Source organism: Urocitellus parryii, chromosome 6, assembly GCF_045843805.1.
Source record: "Urocitellus parryii isolate mUroPar1 chromosome 6, mUroPar1.hap1, whole genome shotgun sequence".
Classification (NCBI taxonomy): domain Eukaryota; kingdom Metazoa; phylum Chordata; class Mammalia; order Rodentia; family Sciuridae; genus Urocitellus; species Urocitellus parryii.
In genome coordinates this window covers 4,080,354-4,101,040 of record NC_135536.1, presented here as the reverse complement: position 1 = coordinate 4,101,040, position 20,687 = coordinate 4,080,354, and the positions used below count along the sequence as shown (strand labels likewise).

General features: G+C 45.5%; 1 protein-coding gene and 1 long non-coding RNA gene across 3 annotated transcripts in view; one reads left to right on the top strand and one right to left on the bottom strand.

The window, feature by feature from the left end:
- Positions 1 to 232: 232 nt before the first annotated feature.
- Positions 233 to 7,054, bottom strand: LOC113200379 (uncharacterized). The gene is made up of 5 exons (XR_013343735.1): positions 6,760 to 7,054; positions 5,308 to 5,741; positions 3,084 to 3,175; positions 2,426 to 2,699; positions 233 to 2,257 (listed from the first exon to the last, which is right to left on the bottom strand). It is a non-coding gene; the product is annotated as an uncharacterized LOC113200379 (long non-coding RNA).
- A 179-nt stretch (positions 7,055 to 7,233) lies between these two features.
- Positions 7,234 to 20,687, top strand: part of Dync1h1 (dynein cytoplasmic 1 heavy chain 1) — a 64,802-nt gene continuing 51,348 nt past the window's right edge. Inside the window, exons 1-3 of one of the 2 annotated variants that reach the window (XM_026413775.2) lie at positions 7,234 to 7,672; positions 17,061 to 17,148; positions 20,356 to 20,529. In XM_026413775.2, coding sequence (XP_026269560.2) covers positions 7,417 to 7,672; positions 17,061 to 17,148; positions 20,356 to 20,529 — 518 coding nt within the window. In that variant the 5' untranslated portion in view covers positions 7,234 to 7,416. The remainder of the gene's footprint in view (positions 7,673 to 17,060; positions 17,149 to 20,355; positions 20,530 to 20,687) is intronic. The other variant, XM_026413774.2, reaches the window with a different exon arrangement.

Sequence of the window (20,687 nt, the reverse complement as noted above, 5' to 3'; positions counted from 1 at the left end):
ACTTGCCCAATTAATGCAAGTACTTCTAAAGAATAAATCTGTTTGCTCTAAATGCAATGATTCAGGTGTGGAATGTAAATTGTTAATGTTTAATGAGAAACCCCCTGTAGGAAAAACAGTCAAGGAAGTTTTTGAGAAATTAAATTAAAATCTAGAGAAGAAAAATTAATATTAAGAAGACAGATTAGTGCTTGGTACTGGGCAACTTGTTCTTGTTCCTGTACACAATGATTTGTGCTCTTACTCTTGTTTGATTAAAATTAGTAGCCTCTCTTTTCAAGTTAACCACTTGCCATAACCAGGGCGCCGGTTCTAGTCAGAAAGTCAAGAAAGAATAATCAAGGTATAGGCCAATAGTCTGGGACATTTCTAACTATTATTAAAAGCTAACTAAGCAGAAACAGCTCAAAGCAAAATGCGAACTGAAAGTAAAAATGCTTGCTTATGCATAAGCCAAGAGACATTCGTCTTATCTAATTGTAGCTGCGTAAAATTTTGTTTCTTTGAATAATGATTCCTGTTTTGTAACCACAAAATACTGTGAGCCTCCCAAAATGAAAAGTATATATGATTAACTTCACAAGTAAAGAATCAGATGCAACACCTTCCCTCTTGTGTCTCTGTTGGTTCTCCGCCGCCATTCAGTGACTCCTCACCATCCGTTCATCTCCTGAGACCCCCTGGACTCCAACAAGTTTCCAGAGAAAAGCACAGGCCTGCAGGCCCTGAGAGCAGCCACAGCCATCACACAGAGGGACTTACCAAAGTCACTGTCTCCGTGCCACATCAAATGCACAGGCCTTCGACCCATTCTGTTTTGTGAGGAATGCAGGACAGATGGATTTGCCACTCTGTCTGGGAGCACAGTGGTTTATCCCACAGCCACAGGACATCCCAGACAACTCCATGTCCTGGCAGATGGAGTCCTCTCCCATCACGTGATCTTTCAGTTCCCTGCTTGACAGTTCCCATGGTGTACGACTGTCACTCTGGTCAAAGTACTGAGCTGCCCCTGGAATGCAGCCCTGGTGGTTTCCTAGGGATGCTGTAGCAAAGCACCCCAGAGCACGTGGCTGAAACATGAGAAATGGATTCTTCTCCAGGTCTGGAGCCTAGAAGTCTGCAGGGTTGGTTCCCACAGGAGTCCAGAGGGAGAATCTGCTCCAAACCTCTCTCCTGGGTCCCGGCCACCCTTGGTGTACCTTGGCTTACAGATGCATCTCTCCAAGCTTACAGTGCTCGTCCTGTGTGTATTCATGGATCTGGGTCCATATTTCCCTCTCCTGAGAAGAATATTGGTCACTGAATGTAGAGCTAACCCTGATCCAGACTGATCTCAACTCAGTGACATCTGCAAGGACCCTGTTTCCACATAAGGTCACGTTCACAGATACAGGGCTCAGGTCTTTGGGAGGAATACAATTCAACCCATCGTAGGCATCCCCCAAATCTCCAGATATCCCTCAAGACCTTTGTATTTGTGTCACTTCTTTTCAAAGTCTTGAAGAAATGCATCCTGGTTGCCATTCCAACTATGGATGGAGAAAAACTAGGGAGCCTGGGATGGATCCCACCAGGGACTGATGGGTACGTGATGTCAATGTGCTTAGTGCACATCTTTAATTTCACAGAAGTAACCCATGGGGGGTTCTACAAACCAGTTTTGCTGTGTTTGCTTGGTCACCAAGGAGCATATCTTTTTTATATATATTTATTTTTTAGTTGTAGATGGACACAATACCTTTATTTTTATTTATTTACTTTTATGTGCTACTGAGGATCTAACACAGGGCCTCGTGTGCGTGCTAAGCAAGTGCTCTACCGCTGAGCCACCGCCACAGCCCACAAGGAGCGTATCTTATTAGGCTCTGTTCTCTTAGACTCACCCTGTAATTCCCCTTGGGGATGGAAGTACCCTGTTCATTGACTCATGCCCCAAATAGCTCTTGCACTCACACGACCGGCAAGCAGAACGGCATCGTCAGTGCTGGTGCAGGCCACGAGCGCGCAGCTCACTGGAGAGGGAACTTGCCCTTGTGGAACTGCGTTCTAGTTGTGGGACAGAGATCATGAACTAAAAACCCAAGTATGTGTACTTCAAAGAAAGGAGCTGGGGATAAAAATAGAGCCAGGCAAGGGGGGCATGGTGGGGGTGCTATTTTGGAGAAGGTGTTCAAACAGGCCTCCTCTCCCTCAGGAGGACTTCAGCAGAGGCCTGAGCGTGGGTTGAGGTGGGAGGAGTGAGCCACCGAAGATCCTGGAAGAAAAACATTCCAGAAAGAGAAAGAGGAAAAACATTAGGCTAAGGCATGGCTGGTGTGACCCAGGAACAACGCAGAGGTGAGCAGGCTCCTGGGTGGTTTTCCCCAGGTGAGAGGAGAAGCCACAGGAGCATTTGGACATAGAAGAGATGACTTTGACTTACCTTATGAAGACCAGTCCCTCTGCTGTGGAGAACAGCCTGCAGGCAGCTCAGGCAGCAGTCCTGGGGGGCAGGTGGGGTTTGGAGCTCATGAGGCAGCAGGGCAGGTAGGAGAGGCAGGATTTCAGAGGTACTTGGGAGAGCCGAGAGTTCGCTGGTGCACCAGATGGGCACGTGGAGGAAGGCGAGGCATCAAGGGTGGACAGGGGCTTTGGCCTGAGCATCAGGGTGGACAGGGGCAGTGTGTCCTGCCAGGGGAGCTCTGGAGGAGGAAGGGCTGTGAGAGGGATCAGAGTTCAATTCTGGACAGAGAATAGATGGGACAAATAGAAATCAAATAGCAAGATGGTAGGCTTAAACACCACCCATATCCATAATCAACCCCCAAAGGCAGAAATCATCAGATTTTTTTAAAACAAAAACTAACAATATGCTGCCACCCAGAAACCTACTTTAAATAAAAAGTCACAGAGAGGTTAACAGGAAATAATGGAAGAAGCGATACCACACTAACACCAAACAAGAGAGACTTAGAGTGGCTGTGTTAAAATCAGACAGTAGATTTTAGAGCAAACAATATTACGAGAAACAGAGACATTTCAAATAAAAAAGGTGTAGATTCAGGAAGGGACACAGGCATGCCGTATGTGTATGTACCTACCACCAGGGCTTCCAAACAGCAAAAACTGATTGCACTACAAGGAGAGAGAAATCCACAGCTTCAACCAGACTTTAGCACGCCTCTCTTAATAACTGACAGAATGAGTACACAGAAAATCAATAAGAACACAGATTTGAACCACACCTCCAACCAACATGACCCAACCGGCATTTTCTAGAACACTCCAGCTAACCACATAGAACAGTCTGCTAGGTTGGAATAGGGGGGTGCAGCTTGTTGACATCTGCCGCTGGGGACAGCCCAGCCAAGGATGGTTGGCAGAAGGCAAAGCAGATGAGGACCAAGCCTTGGGCCACTCCAACCTTCTGAGGGGTGGGGGGAGCTCCAGCAAAGAGACTAGAAGGAATCGGAGAGGGCGGCTGCTGAAATAAGTGAAGGAGGGATGCAGAGAGGGAGCGAGGGCCCACTGTGTCAGGGCCGACAGCACGTCGAGCAAGAAGAGGACTCTCAGTCTCGGACGCTGGGCCTGCCCAGGTGGAGGCTGGCTGACATGGGCCAGAGCACTTGCTGGGAATGTCTGGGTGGAGGGAGAAGACTGGACAGCACATCCAAGGTGGAGCGAGAGGCAGTAGGAGTGTACACTTATTTCTGAGGAGTTTGTGGAAAGGACAACAAAGAGATGGTGTGGATATGGCAGGGTTTCCCTTCTCTTTTAAAGAAGGGATGTGTCAGTGCAGGGTGGGAGCTGTGAGGGAGGGAGAGCATCCTGAGAGGGGATGGGGTCCTGACCAGTCTGGAGCAGAGGTCTTGGCTAGGGACACAGTTTTTGATAAGAAAAAGCACTGGATGCCCCTGGGAGGGACCAGAGTAGCACCAGGGACTTCAGAGGGCTAGCAGAGTCACACTTAATCCAGTAGTCAGGAGACCCCATCAGCTGCCTGCCCAGTTAGAGAAAAGCTTTAGCAGTAACTTCTCACTTGGGATGTGGGTAGAAACACAAGCTGGCAGTCCCCTTTGGTCACTGTCCTTACTCACTCTGCCATCCTGGACAAGTGACCCAGACACCCTTGAGAAGGTGAGTCTGGAACCTCCACCCACATAGCAGGTTGGGAAGCCAGGCCTCCTCCCAAGCAAGAGGGCCCTCCAATCCTCCTGTGCACCACCAGAGGGCGCCAGCGACCCGTTCTGATCCTGCAGGTGAGCACCCTCTCCTCACCCCATACCCTGCGGGTTACCCCAAGGCTTACTTGACAAATAGCCCAGATAGAAAAGGGGGTGGTTCCTGGAAAGAAGCTTCATCAGAAGCGTTCTGTAACCCTGTGGAGCTCTAGCTTAGTCCTCTAGCTGTGCCCTGGTCAAAGGCTGTGGCCTGCCTTGAAGTGGCAAGGAATGTCAAACCCATAAGTACTCTGTTGCTTCCACCACCAGCACTCATTCCTGGGGTCCTGGGGTAAGATGCTGGTTTCACACCCAGTAACCAGTGCCCACTCTGGGCCACACCCAGCTGGTGCTGATAATTCTGAGCTTAGAGGACCTCTCTCTGCTCCCAGAACTGGGGTTGAATTAGCCCATGGAATGAATGAGGGTTCAATGTGGAATTATGAGGGAGAGGAGGAGATTTCCATCAAGGAGCCTGAAGATGTGGTTCAGGGGAGTTCCACCAAAGGGTTCTGGGCTGTCCACAGGTTAGGTGAGGCAAGAATGGGGATGAGGCTGCCACCAGCCAGAACTTGAGAAGCCATTGTTGTTGTTGTTATTATTATTATTATTATTATTGGTACTAGGGATTGAATGCAGGGGTACTTTACCACTGAGCCACATCTCCAGTCCTTTTTAAATTTTATTTTGAGACAGGGTCTTGCTTAGCTGCTTAGGGCTTCATTAAATTGCTGAGTGATCTTGCAATCCTCCCTCAGCCTCCCAAGTCAGGGATTACAGGCCTGTGCCACCATGCGTGGTACCCACATAATATTTTAAAGAGAGGTAGGATGTGGGTATGCTTTCATCTGTGCAGACCACACATCACCAATTTCTGATAAATACAAGCAGCTACTGTCATCCTACACTGACTTAGAAAGACCTCTCTCCAGCACTTCCTGACAACTGAGAGTAGGTTCTACCATTGACAGGCGAAAGCAGAGATATTAAAACACAGAAATGCATGGGAGAAGCAGGTGGGTAGATCCCCCACCTTGGATCAGCTCAGGGTGTGATCAGGCCTATGGCAGGAGGCAGAAAGGGCCCCATGAGAGCTTCCTCTCACCCTCAGCACCGGTGCAGTCTGGCCAGCCTCTGGCATAATGCACATGGAATGTCAGCACTCTGTGTAGAAAGCCCCTAATCACAACTGACCTTCTTCTTTTTACATATTAAATACAACAAACATAGCAAGGACATTCGGTTCATTTATAAATCCTTGTAGATGGATTACTCAGTTTTTTCTGATTTTCATCCTCTTAGAAATAATAAATGATTTTAGTTTTGAGCCCATCGTGCAGGACTGGGAATTTGGAGCCCGTTATCTGTCTCCTTGGCTCGGAGCCAGGTTGCAGATGTTTGAGTCCCTTGGCTGCCTGAGTGTCTCCCATGCTGGTGCTGACTCACGGTGCAGCCAATATGCAGTCTCTTTATCTTCCAGGTCTCTGCGGATTTCTGTGTCTCAGATGGTGACCTGCCTCTTCATTCCAGTTCCTAGCCCTAAAGGACATATAGAAGGAAACTCTTAGCACAGTGCCTAGCATGGAATGAGCACTCAGTATCAGCTATTGGTCGTGTGTTGTTGTCATTCATTACTATTATGACCATAACACAAACTTGTTGCTGTTGTTCTATTTTTTCCTCCTAAAAGATATTTAGAACTGTGTGGGCATATCATACAAGGGTGGGTTGATGAAGGGCAGGACGATGGGAAACCAATCTGTTATTTATTTCATAAACTCCTTAAAGATAAGAACCATCTGATTAGCCTCTGTGTTCCAGCAGTCTCTGGGGCCTGGCACCAGATAATTGTGCAAGGAATAAGCATATTGTAGGTTATGCAGTTTTCCAAAGATGATTTGGGACAATAGAATCATACCATCATCAGTTCACCAATCAGGATTCAGCTCTCTGACTCTGTACTTTGATATAAAAAATGCCTTTGGCTTCCTTCCCTCTGTTCAACTGAAAAAGCAAGTTATGGGTTTGAACTTTCTAAGGCCAATTACTACCTCCTTAGAAGGAACTGCCATCTCTAAACCACAAATGAGGGGCGCCTGGATTCTGGCCCTTACGTGGTCTTGGTGTAGGGGAGGTTGGGGTGGGACAGAACAAGGGGAACCTTAGCCAGCAAGCATCCCAGCCCTTGCTTCTACTGTCCCAAATGCTGAAGCCCACGGAAGGGCAGTGCCAGTTCAGGGCTGCTGGGGGGGGGGGGCAATCACTACTATAAGCACATATCCTCATATAGGCGGCACCCCTCTCGGTCCTCGCAGCATCCTTGCCTGGGGGGAGGCCTGATTTGGTCTTTGGGACCCAGGTCCCTTCAGAGTCTGTATCCACGTGTCATTCCTGGCTTAATTTCACACTGCCCTGCAGTAAATGCCCCAGCCACAGCCTTCAGGCCTCTCCGTCCTGGTAGAGGCCCGTTACTCCACTGGAATGTCCCCTTCTACCAAGCAGTGCGACCACCGGCACGGCCCCCCATCCCTCCCCCTCTGAAAAAACTCTCATGTACCTCCGTATACATAAGGTACGTAAGCATATGTAGGGCGACCTGGACCAGGCCTACATTGCGGCACTTAATGTGCACTCATTTCTTCACTCGCTAGGAGCTTAGAACAAAGCCCGGCACAAGCTGAGCGCCTGTTAAATCTGGGTTCTCATCCACACATCATTCGTTAGCTATTTGTGGCGTTCTCGGGATGTGTGCGATTCGCTGCGTCCACGGTCCACCGCAGTGAACAAGGCAGACGCGGTTCGGTAGCACGCCGCTTTCACCCCGGAGGCCAAGCCAGGTCCGCATCAGCAGGGCTGACAGTGAGGAGACTCGGGCCCCGCCCAGCGCCGGGACTACAAGTTCCAGAAGGCCGCGCGGCGGCGACGCCAGGCACCCAGCGCATCTGCGGCGTCGTGACGCCAGCCGCGAGCGGGCGCCGGTGGCTGCGGCGGCTGCGGCCGGCGGGTGGGGCGGGGCCGGCGGGCGGCGGCTGCCTAAAGGGCGGAGCCGGCGCCGCTCACCCCAGTCGGCCGTGGGCTAGCGGACGGTGCGACTTCCGGCGCCCGTTTCTCTCTCTCTCTCTCTCTCTCTCTCTCTCTCTCTCTCGTTCGCTCCTGTCTCTCGCCGGGTCGCGGACACCTTCTCAGTGCTGCTTGCGGGTCCGAGCGCGGCGCCATGTCGGAGCCCGGGGGCGGCGGTGGCGAGGACGGCTCGGCCGGCCTGGAGGTGTCGGCCGTGCAGAACGTGGCCGACGTTTCGGTGCTGCAGAAGCACCTGCGCAAGCTGGTGCCGCTGCTGCTGGAGGATGGCGGCGAGGCGCCCGCCGCGCTCGAGGCGGCGCTGGAGGAGAAGAGTGCCCTGGAGCAGATGCGCAAGTTCTTGTCGGACCCGCAGGTCCACACGGTCTTGGTGGAGCGCTCCACCCTCAAAGGTGCGGGGCCGGCGCCAGGGCCCAGCGTAGGGCAGGGGCGGCCCGCGGGAGGGACAAGCCCCCACGCCCGCTGACACCACTCAGGATGGGACGAACCCCCCACATTCCGGACACCACTGGGGATGGGAGGAGTCCCCCACGCTCCAGACTACTCCCTGGAGGGACGAGCCCCCCACTCCTCAGATGCCCCTTGGGATGGGAGCCCCCCACATTCCAGACACCTCTGGGGATGTGAGGAGCTCCAAACGCCCCCGGGAGGGACGAGCCCCCCATTCCCCAGATGCCCGGCGGGATGGGAGGAGCCCCCCACCTTCCGGACACCACAGGGGATGGAGGAGCCCTCCACGCCCCAGATGCCCCCGGGAGGGAGGAGCCTCCCATATTCCGGACACCACTGGGGATGGGAGGAGTCCCCCATGCCCCAGACGCCCCCCTCCCCCGAGGCACGAGCCCCCCACGCCCCAGACGCCCCGCAGAGGCCGGCGCTGCTTCACTCCTTGCCCGGGCTGGAGCCCCGCGGGGTGCCCGCATCCTGGTTAAGGGAAGGGATCAGGGTGCCTCTGTCTTGCCATCATCCAAACAATGGGGTCGCTTTGTGTGCTCGGGCCTCTCAAGATGGCCGAGTTGGGTGGAGACAGCGTCTCCCTGGGCCGAGTGCGAGCGGAGGCCGCATCCCTGCCTCCAACGTCACATGAGCTTTTCAGTTTCGATTCGCGACCAGGCCTAGGCGGCTTCGGGAGGGAGCAGACCCAGGAGCAAACCTGGGAGCCGTGGCAGCTGGATTGTGGTTGAGGAAGGAGGTCGTGGTGGGTCAGAGGTAGCCTAGGCAAGAGAGGCCTCCCCTGCAGGACCCAGAGGCCGAGGCTCACAGGATGACAGTACCAGCAGAGTGCCTGCAGAGCATCTCTGCTGGAGGGCGGATGCTCACTGGGTGCTGAATGGGTATATCTCTCCATTTACGCGTGAGAAAACCGAATCTCCAGTTACATGACTGGCCCAAGGTCAGCACCTAATTCTTGTCCTTAGCCTGGACTCATCATATCAGTTTCCAGTCCATCGCTTCACTAATTATGCCTACAATTTGTGCAGTGCTTACATGATTCTAATGATAAGCCTGTAATATTTAAGTCTGATTTTACAGGTTAAAAGAAAGAGATTGGGAGAGGAGGCAAAAAGTTTGCATATTCCTGCAGTCTTCTCAAAAAGCACACCCACCTAGAGTTTGGAAATTGTCTATGGGGTTTCTTTTTTGGGGGGATTTTTTTTTTTTTTTTGGTATCAGGGATTGAACCCAGGAGCATTTAACTTCTGAGCCACATCCTCAGCCCTTTTTATTTTGAGACAAGAATCTCATCAAGTTGTTTAGGGCCTGGCTAAGTTGCTGAGGTTGATCTTGAGTTTGTAGTCTTCCTGCCTCAGTCTCCAGAGCAACTTCGATTACAGGCATGGGCCGCCATGCCTGCTTGGCCTACTTGTTGATTTTTTTAAAAAATATATTTCGTTAGTTGTTAATGAACTTTATTTTATTTATCTGTATACAGTGCTGAGAATCGACCCCAGAGCTAGGCAAGCGCTCCACCACTGAGACACCACCCCAGCCCCTTTTTGTTGATTCTTTAAAAAACCACTTTGTAGTAGATGGAGAGCATATGAGACAAGCTCATGAATGGGTGTGGCACCATCCATCTGCATCTGGGATCCCAGGGATGATATCCAAGTCAGTTTTAAGGTTAGCACCCAGAGACTGGAGATTGTCTGAAAATGTTTGCCAGCAAGTTTCTTGAAATTTCAAAAAGCAGTGGGTTGCTGGCCATAGAGAACCCAGGCTACCTGCCCTCTGTGCCTCACAAGCTTGATTCTTTTTGATAGTTTGTTTCTTTCAGAGGCTGTTCTTATTCAGAGATGCTTCTCTGCAGCCTTCTTTTGGTCCAGAGGTTCTGAGGGTATGAAAGAATAGTTTTCTTATATCCCTATAGAATGTTCAAAGCAAATAAGCTGTTTGAGCATGTTTAAAGCATTAATGTTGTCATGTTTGGGGTAATGTATTCCTGTATGTAAATCATGTGTTAAAAAAATCAAGCACTCAGTGTCAGAGCACTTGCCTAGCATGCATGAAGCCCTGGGTTTCATGTCCAGCATCACAAAGAAAAGAAAACTCATCCACTCTTGACAAAAACCATGTTTCTCTCATACACATGAGATAAAAATCATCCGAATTCTTCTACCCCAATAGAACCACAGACTGCATTTTGGCCCATGTCTTTCTGGTCATTTTTCAAATAAATCTTAGTGGGTTTTTTTTAATTTTTATTTTTTTTATTTTTCAGTTTTTGGTGGACACATCATCTTTATTTTATTTTTATGTGGTGCTGAGGATCAAACCCAGCACCCCATGCATGCCAGGTAAGCGTGTTACCGCTTGAGCCACATCCCCAGCCCTAAATCTTAGTTTTTTAAATTATTATATTTTGAGTAGTTTGACCATAGCTCTTTATCTTATTTTTGTTGTACTCTTTATGTTTTAAAATCAGTGATTTTTTTTTAACCTTGGGTCATGATTTATTTTTATGAAAAAAATTGCAAGTTTTTGCTCTTTACTTCTAGAAAGATCATCAGTAGTTCTTTTTTTCAAACATCTTAGAATTAAACTTTGCTAAAATTATTGCAGGTGTGGGGGGCATATTTGAATTGTGTACTTTTCTTCCGTTCAGCAAAGAACATCCAGTCATCCAAATCTTGGCTCCATAATGACTTGCATTTTTTAAAGTCAAGTCAGGAATGAGACTGTCTAAAATGGAAATGCTGCCTCAGTCCTGTGTTTTTAAAACTCCCTGAGGTATTTCTGGCAATTCAGCCTGTCTTTAGTTTCTTTTTCACTTACAAAAATCTAAGGAAAGATTTTTAAAATTAATCCAAGTTTATTCTATAAGGCCTCATTGGTCTTATTAGCGTCCATCTGGGCCACATAAGGAGAGTTTATTTTTTTGTTGTTGTTTGTTTTGGTGCTAGAGATTAAACTCGGGGCCCTGGACATTATAAGTACACATTCTATCGCTAAGCTATACCCCAGCTCCTACACAAGGACAGTAGATGAGTACAGACCCAGCACCCTTGCTAGCAGGGCTTTTTTAGGGGTAGTTTGTATGAGTTAATTTTGACATTTGTATGGTTAGTCAAATATGTGCATCCAATAGTTGATTATAATGAAAGGGTAGGCTTGCATTAATAGAGAAAACAAATCAGAATTATTTAAATGGAAAATCACCAACCACCATAAAGTAGCATAATATATTTCATTAATGGGAGATTGCTTTTTCTATTTTATTCCCCTATTTTTTTTTGGAAAAAGTTTCCAACATTTGTGTTGGATATAGAAGCATTTTTATATGAAGCCAGATACATACATATGTATGTATATATACGTGTGTGTGTATAAAATTTTTAAGCTACCCTGGCTAGCTGTGAGCTTTTGTAAAATTCAGCCTTCTTCAAAATATAGAAATGAAAGTTGTGGAGTTTAGCAGCTTATTTTACTTGTGAAAAGTTGGAGAGTCAGGGGCTGGGGTTGTGGCTCAGAGGTACAGCACTTGCCTAGCACTGGTGAGGCACTGGGTTTGATTCTCAGCACCACATAAAAACAATTCAAAGTTAAATTCTTTAAAAAAAATTAGAGAGTCAGAAAGTTACAGCTTCTCATTTGAAAAAGGAAAGTCTGTCTGTAATTCTTAGTCTGCAGAAAATTATTTTCTCCATAGTATACTTGTAGAATTGTGACCAAATAGGTATTCACACTTAGACATTTCTCATCATTAGTGCTGTTTTGAACCGCTTTTTACCTGACATGCGTTTTTCGTTGGGTTTGTCTAGGAGGCTGGGTGGTGTCTGGTATGTTTTCCTGCACTCTGCAGCCTGCCAGCAGTCAGACCAGGCTCTGGTGCCTGGGGTGTGTGTGTGTTTCACTCAAGTATCTTAGATGTAGAACTTTGCCTTTATGACAGAAAATAGAGGCTGCCTTTCATGCTTGCTTATTTTAAGCTTGTAATCATAGTTTCTTCTGAGAGGTAATTTGGGGGTTTTGCCTCCTCTTTGTTATTACAGAGATGGCTAAGGACTGGAATGGTAATGGAAACTAGAGCATTTTATAATATCCAATTCATAGAGTGCAGAAAGCTTTATAGGAAATGGTTTTATGGGTTTAATATTTATTTTTTTAGTTGTAGGTTTATTTATTTATTCTAAATATTCATTTTATTTATTTATTTATTCTAAATATTTATTTTTTAGTTATTGGTGCTGAGGATCAAACCTAGGGTCCCTACACAAGCTAGGTGAGCGCTTTACCACTAAGCCACAACCCCAGCCCAGATTTTGTGGTTTTTTTAAAGAATTATTTTTCTGAGGATTTAATTTTCACAAAGAATGAAGAAATTTAGCAAACTAATGACTAAAAAATACAGTTTAAGTGGACTGTCCTCTATCCAAAATGCTAGGGACCAGAATTGTTTCAGGTTTTGGATTTTTGCATCACTGATCTGAAATGTGAAATTCTCCAAGATCTGAAGCTTTGTGAGGTTCATGTCAGTGTTCAAAAAGTTCCAGGTTACAGATATTAGATTTTTTTATGTTGGGGGGCGGTAGTAGGGATTGAACTCGGGGGCACTCGACCACTGAGCCACATCCCTAGCTCTGTTTTGTATTTTATTTAGAGACTGGGTCGCACTGAGTTGCTTAGCATCTTGCTTTTGCTGATGCTGGCTTTGAACTTGCAATCCCCCTGTCTCAGTCTCCCGTGTGCCACTGTGCCTGGCCAGATACCAGATTTTCTAATGGTAGATCACAGCATGTGTTTGCTTCTGGCCTTAGCTTCGCCCTCAGATGGTTAGTGCTGCAATGAATAAATTAATAGGAAGTGTTTTCTATAAAACAGTAATGTAGCACTGGGCAGGAGTCCCTTGGCTTGGGCTGTTCCTACCCTGTGCTCCTCACCCTTAGAAAACAAAGCAATCTGCAGCAAGGGAAAATTGAATGTGTAGTGTAGCATAGTAAAGGAAATTTATGTACAGCAAAGGGAAAACAGCAATCGCTTCTTTTTACAAAGTAAAGATGGCTGGGAATAGGTTATCAGCACCTCAGGGCATCAGGCTGGGAACAACAAGGAAATGAGTCTAGTCCTTGTCTTTCCTAAAGGAGGAAACCAAAGAAACCCTCGAATTTTAAGACCCATCAGGGAGAATGATGTTTGAAGGAGTGTTCTGAAAACTAATCTCTGTGCAGTTCCTTGATAGCTATTAATATGGAAGTATTCATTTTAGTCTATTTTATATCAATTACTTCTTTTGAAATTGGTATTAAATTAAAAACACCAAGTCTTTAAGTTTCTTAAATATTAGTAACTTTGTTTTTTAATTCCTTATTCTTCTTCCTTTCTGGAAATATTAAATGAAGCCCTCTTATATCACACGTATGGGGTTTAATTCTCCCTTCACACCTGTCTGGGGATGTTTTGATGGAAGTTTTCAAGTTGGGGGGAAAAAAAAAAAGACTCTCTCACCAGGTTCTTAGCCTTGTGCCAGAGCACAAGGTTGTGGCAGTCATGTCTTCTCAGGAGGACCCAATGGAGGGCATGGAGGTGACAGAAAGCACCCTAGATAGTAGCAGGAAAACTAAAGTCATGAGGAAATCAAGAGGAGGACGGGTGTGGATGGTGATCCACCAGAGCACCAGGGACCAGAAGAAATGAATGACCTCTTTTCTTGGACGGAGAAGAGACTTGCTCTGTGACTGGGGGACAGTTAGGAGAAGAGCAAGGGTACCTCACCTGTGTTTGTTTGTCCCTCCCATCCCGGGGGGGGGGGCATTTAACCACTGAGCTATATCCCTAGCCCTTTTTAATTTTTTATCATGAGACAGGATCTCGCTACATTGCTTAGGTCCTCACCAAGTTGCTGAGGTTGGCCTCAAACTTGTGATCCCCCTGTATCAGCCTCCTGAGTCACTGGGATTATAGGCATGTGCCATCGTGCCTGGCTTGCCTATTCTTACCCGGAGTTTTCTCTTTATCCTTTTCTGACTGTGTCTGTACTATATTTTGTGAAAATATGCTTCTCTACTCAGGAGAGAGTATGATTCTTAAGGTAACTGAACTGTTACCTTTTTTATATTTCATTAAGCAAGACAATGTAATGATGTAAATCACTGGGTGTTCAAAATACAGTAAACTAGTCTTTCAATAGAAGTATACACAAATGAGTGCTAAATGTCACTTCAAATATCTCTAGGAAATCAGTAATCTTTCAGAAGGTAACCAGAATATCTGTAGGACTTCGTGGTGTGCAGCATAGGAGCATGTGGGCATCCTCTTCCTGAGCTGCTGTGCTACTTTGATTCTGTAACTATCCCATGGCAGTACAGTATGAGTTAACATAAACTGTATCCGGCATCAGGAACCTGATTCAGGCTTTGCTGAAACTCATGTTACCTGATGAAACATGCAGATTGCATTTGTGTATATAAGTTTCTAACAGCATTGACCCTTTTTTGTTATTAGGAATTAACAATGAACAATTTTTTAAATGTTTCTACAAAAGTAAAATGTCACATTTTTATTACTTGGATGATTTTAATAATTTACAGAGAGGCAAAAAGGACACATTATAGCAATTTACCAAACAATGTCATAATAAATTCTCTAAGTAGGATTCAGATGTATTCATTTCATCTGTATTTAATAGGGCTATGTATAAAACCACTAGTCCACAGTGTGTTCTCTGACGGGTTCATAATGACTTCCATTAGGTGTCATCATCAGAAGTCAGTGTAAGGAAGCAGTAGGGAACATCTGTTTGCCTTGTTGTAGTCCGAGGATGATGTCACTGGGTGTGCCTTCCGGAGCCACAGCAGCACTCTGCTGCATTGCAGTCTTCCTGTGCCCAGCTGGCATCTGCCAGGCTGCCTGACTCGCTGTTGCAGGGGATGGGGCCTCGTCCCAGACTCTAATGTGCCAGCAGCACTGTAGCTCTGGCCAGGGTGCATCTTTTCTTGTTGTGTAGATGATGCGCCTCTCCCTGAGGGGGAGAAAGGATTGAAAACTGGCATCATTTTTTTTAGTTGTGCCATTGAATGTTGCTTGAGTGTTATTTTAATGATACTTTTTATATAAATCATAGAACAATATCCTGAAAAGTTCAGACAACTGAGGAAGAACATATTTTGTACCCCATCCCTGGACGGCTATTTGGTTTGGGGTTTCTCTGTGCTCTTTGTCACCTGCTGTGTCTTACTGAAGGCAGTCCTCATGTGTGACTGGTCTCAGGCCTCATGATTTCTCTTGTAGTACAGCCACATTTGAATGGTTAGAAAAACTGATTGTGTGGGGTTTTTGAAACTGTGGTTTATATATATATTTTTTTAATTAAAAATGTTTTGGTGGTCTACAAGAATTTTGGGGGGCAGACGCAGGGTGAGAGGGCACTTAGAGGGCATGTTGGACCTCTTGGCTTGCACTGGTTACAGCAGGACTCAATAGGGCAAGCTTGACCTGGCTGGTGGCACTTGGTGGCTAGCAGTCTCCTCCACCTTCATGATCTGGGTGGAATGGGCACCTGTGCCTCAGTAGCTCTGGGTGGCATGTGGTCAAGTCTGGTATTCCTAGTCCACATTGCAAGTGCTGCTGTGGGTCACAGCACAGCCAGGGACCAAAGTTCTTTACCTATAAGAGACACTTCTCAAATACCTGTCCACAGCAAGTTTCTCCAAGACTTCGTTTTCTGTAGCTGAGAGGCAAGGTGCCAACAGTGAGACTTGGGGGCTGGGGATATGGCTCAAGTGGTATGGCGCTTGCCTGGCATGCGTGCGGCCCGGGTTCGATCCTCGGCACCACATACAAACAAAGATGTTGCATCCACCGATAACTAAAAAATAAATATTAAAATTCTCTCTCTCTCTCTCCCTCTCTCACTCTCTCTTTAAAAAAAAAAGAATATATAACTAACACATTATTAAAAAAAAAACAGTGAGACTTGGTGATGACGTGATGATATGCAAAGATTCTTCTGTGGGTGAGCAGTATCTGGGCTGGGTGGGCAGCATCCTACCACCTTGTATCTCAAATTGTGCTCAAGGCCTCTGTGGCACTCTGTCTGATCTCACCAAAAAGACAGTGGTCATGGGGCTGGGGTTATGCCTCAGCGGTAGAGCACTCGCCTCACACATGCAAGGCCCTGGGTTTGATCCTCAACACCACATAAAAATAAATAAATAAAATAAAGTTATATTTTTAAAAAGTCAGGAAAAAAAAGACAGTGGTCATTAAAAAACAGCTAGGTAGTACTTGACATGCTGGAATGTTCTGCCACCTACTCCTTCCAACCTTTCATAAAATTATACCAAAACAATAAGATAGAGCTGTATATTGGGCTAAAGATGTAACTCAGGGGTTGAGTACTTGCCTGGCATTTGCAAGGCCCTGAGTTCAATTCCTGCAAACGCAGAAACAAACAAAAAAATTCCTAGATTGTGATTTTTGCTAACACTGATTTCATACAGTGTGTCATGAAAAGATAACTAGAATGTTTAGGTATCTTGTGATGCAAAAGTTTGGATTGTCTTCTTACAATTGTCTTATTGATTTTGATTTTGAGTTATTTAGAAAGTTGATTTGCATGCATCTTGGGGCTGCTTTTACTGTTGATTTCAGAAAGCTTTGTAAAGTGACTCCTGCTTGTGCAGTGGAGGGGAGGGCTAGGTGAATTCCTTGCAAGCCCCTGGAGGGTTTCTTGACAGGGTGAAGGGCCTGCACTTTGGAATGACAGACCTCTGAATGCTCACTTTGGTGCTTTCTAGCCTAGGGTCTGTGAACCATTTAATTGGACTTCATTCCTGGAAAACAGGAATAACAACAGTCATGCCACACACTAGGGTACAGTGTATGATGTGTGTAAGTGCCTGTCACATAGTGAGTGCTGGGTAAACAACAGAGCAGAATCTGCTCAGGGGATGGAGGTGGAGAGGGCCTTCTATATTTGGAGCACAGCGTTCGGGGCTCCTGGGCAGGGATAGTGAAAACTTGGCAGAAGCTGAGTGCAGCCGTACTGCCCTCAGGCAGCCCCTCCTGCCCTATTGCTTCACCGGCACCTGCTGCCAATCCTTCCAGCCACCCAGGCAGGCCAGTACCACCTGGCATGTGCAGAGAAGGTAACTACTTACTTCCATGTGACATGGCAGGGACTGAGTCAGGAGTCAGAAAATGGGTGGGAGGGGAAAATAGGTGGCACCGAGTCTTCAAGGATTTAAATGTCAGGTTAGGGGTGGGCTGCAGTAAAAACTCCCTAAGCAGTTGGTAAGAAATTGAAATGACGTGAATTTGCTGTAATGTTTTTATGATTTGTAGAGGATGTTGGTGATGAAGGAGAAGAAGAAAAAGAATTTATTTCCTACAACATCAACATAGACATTCATTATGGAGTCAAGTCCAATAGGTAAGTAGTACAAATATACCATTACTTCAGATTATAGATTTATAATTGTAAATTAATGTAAATGTCCATCGACTCAGACAATCATTATTAAGAAAACTTTAAGACTTCTATTCTTTAAGCCAAGCACAGAGGCTCATGCCCGTAATCCCAGCAACTATAGAGGCTGAGGCAGGAATTCAAAGCCAGCCTCAGCAACTTAGGCCCTAAGCAACTTTGTGAGACACTGTCTTTAAATTAAAAATTTATAAAAAGGATTGAGGATGTGGCTCAGTGGTTAAACACTCCTGGGTTAAATCCCCAGCACCAAAAAATAAAAGAAAAAAAAAGACTTTTTTTTTTTTTTTTTAGTTTTCGGTAGACACAACATCTTTTTTTTTTTTTTTTTTTTTTTTAAAGAGAGAGGAGGGGGGGCGAGAGAGAGAGAGAGAGAGAGAGAGAGAGAGAGAGAGAGAGAGAGAGAATTTTTTTTAATATTTATTTTTTAGTTCTCGGCGGACACAACATCTTTGTTGGTATGTGGTGCTGAGGATTGAACCCGGGCCGCACGCATGCCAGGCGAGCACGCTGCCACTTGAGCCACATCCCCAGCCCAACACAACATCTTTATTTTATTTTTATGTGGTGCTGAGGATCCAACCTAGCGCCCTGTGCATGCCAGGTGAGCGCACTACTGCTTGAGCCACATCCCCAACCCCAAGACTTCGGTTTTTGATGTCAGTATCTTATCTTTGGTTTCATGTCATCAAATTATGGGGATTTCCAAGTCAATGTAAATTTTAAGATATTTTTTAATTTCAGTATCACGATAATTATGTTTTTTTTTTTTTTTATTTTTGTTGTTGTAGATGGACAGCATACCTTTATTTTATTTGTTTATTTTTGTGGTGCTGAGGATTGAACCCAGTGCCTTACATCTGCTGGGCAAGCACTCTACCACTGAGCTACAGCCCCAGCTTTTTTTTTTTTTTTTAATTTATTTTTGATACCAGAGATTGAACTCAGGGGCACTCAACCACTGAGCCACATCCCCAGCCCCCCGTGTTTTTTTTTTGTTGTTTTTTTTTTTCTGTATCAGGGATTGAAGTCAGGGGTACTAGATCACTGAGCCACATCCCCAGCCCTGTTTTGTATTTTATTTAGAGACAGGATCTCACTTGAGTTGCTTAGGGCCTTGCTAAGTTGGTGAGACTGGCTTTGAACTCACAATCCTCCTGTCTCAGCTTCCCAAATTGCTGGGATTATAGGTGTACGCCACTGCACCTCACGATATTCATCTTAACGTTTGAGCTAAAATATACTTTACACATCTACTAATATTCTCAGATTATATCTGATTTTTTCATTATTATAAATAACTAGTAAACATTTTTATGTTCAGCTCTGATTCTTTCGGAGATAAATTCCTAAAGGTAGCATTATTAATTCAGATGCAAAGTAACGTTATTGTTTTTAATCCATATTACCAGATTTCCCACCTTCAAGAAAGATTGCTCCAATTTGTACTTTAATAAACAGATTCAAATTTAAATATGTAAATATTAATTTATTTTTCATTGGCTGTCTAAAGTTTTTTTAAAAATATTTTTTAGACATTGATGGACCTTTATTTTATTCATTTATTTTTATGTGGTGCTGAGGATCGAACCCTGTGCCTCACAAGTGCTAGGCAAGTGCTCTACACTGAGCCACAACCCCAGCCCTAAAGCTTTTTAAATTTTTTTAAATTAATTTCAAGATTATAGAAGAATTGCATGGATAATAGATAGAATGTGACCTTTGTTTTGGTAGTGATAGGGATTAAACCCAGGGTGCTCTGCACTAAGCTACAGCCCCATTCCTTTTAATTTTTGATTTGGGGGCACGATCTTGCTAAGTTGCCCAGGCTGGTGTGAAATTTGTAATCCTTTGTCAGCCTCCAGAGTTGCAGGGATTATAGGCATGCACCACCACACCTGGACAGGGTGTATTTTTTAAGAACAAGCACATAGCCTTATCAAATTCAGGAAACACAGTATTATTCTCTAATTACAGGACAAGTAATGCCCCTTTTAATAATTCTCCCAACCAGAATCCAGTCTAGATCACCCTTTGCCATTGATTTTCTGTCTGTAAGCTTTAATCTGAGGTGGCCCTTCAGGATTTCTGTGCCTTCATAAATTGAATTATTTTTGCTTCTTTTTTTTTTTTTTAAGAGTTACAGACTCCCATAACTGGATTTATTCTGCTGCTTCCTCATGATTAGATTCAGAGTATACATTTTGGGCAGGAATACTGTTGTGACTTTGTTTCTTCCTAATGTGCCATAAAAGTAACTCGTTGGTCTTTTAGAGTAATAACAAGTATTATCTATAACGTACTGGCCAAGGCACTGAAGAGGTTTACAAGACCTTTTCAATTAACCATGAGTGCTTTGGAATGGAAGGTATAGCAGCAGGTATGGTGTGGTATACAAAGAAATAAACCCAGATGCTGTTTCCAGGAAGCTCATGGTCTTTGGGAGGGAGGTTGGCAGATGCTCAGCTAATTATAATACTTGGCAAAACATCATGGGAACATGGAGATTGGAGTTGGCTCCTGATTAGGGGAAGCCCATGGAGGAGGTCATGCCAGAATTGAGTTGAGTTACCTTGACTTTCAGCAGACGAGTTTAGGTTTATTAAACAAAGACACCAAGCCCATGAGCTTTAAGAACCAGATGCCTAGTTAGCTTTTGTCCTCGTGGGGTGTAGCACACATGTGGAGGTGGAGCTAGAGGACTCCCAGGGCCAGGTGAAGGGGAGCCTGGGCTGCCCCTTCAGCTTGTGGGCAGTTTGCTTGTTGAAGCTGATGCATGACTTGGTACAGTGTGCAAGCAGTACAGCTGAGCTTGAGATCAGACCTGAGAGTGTGTGGGCTGGTAGCACAGCTGACAGGGGAGGTCGGCTGTAGGCCAAGATTGAGAATCCAGCTTGTGTGAGACAGCCTTTGCCTGGTTTCATGAGAACACCCTGAACCACACCCTGAACCACTAGTTCTCACTGGGTGGGTAAAGAAAGGCGGATGGGCAGTACGTTTCATTCTTAGAAAGCAGCAGTTCAGTATGATCTTACATGATTTTTAAGTTGAACAAGCAAATGAAGTTTTGATTTATATGCACACAAAGGCAGCAGTTATTAAGAACAGATTAGGAATGAGACTCTTGTGCTGACTTCTGCTCACTCTCTCCAGCCTGGCATTCATTAAACGCACCCCTGTGATCGACGCAGACAAGCCGGTGTCTTCTCAGTTGCGCGTGCTCACTCTCAGTGAAGACTCACCATATGAGACGCTACACTCCTTCATCAGCAACGCCGTGGCTCCGTTTTTTAAGTCCTATATCAGGGAGTCTGGCAAAGCAGACAGGTAAAGCCATTTCCCTCTGTGGTCTGTGTCACATCCACTTCATGTGTAAACGTGGCAGTGTAGGAAATGATGTGAAACTCAGGCCTGGGAGGGGAAATCAACAGGATATAGCTCTTTTTCATTAATAAATGTGGTATTATTAATACCTGACAGACCTG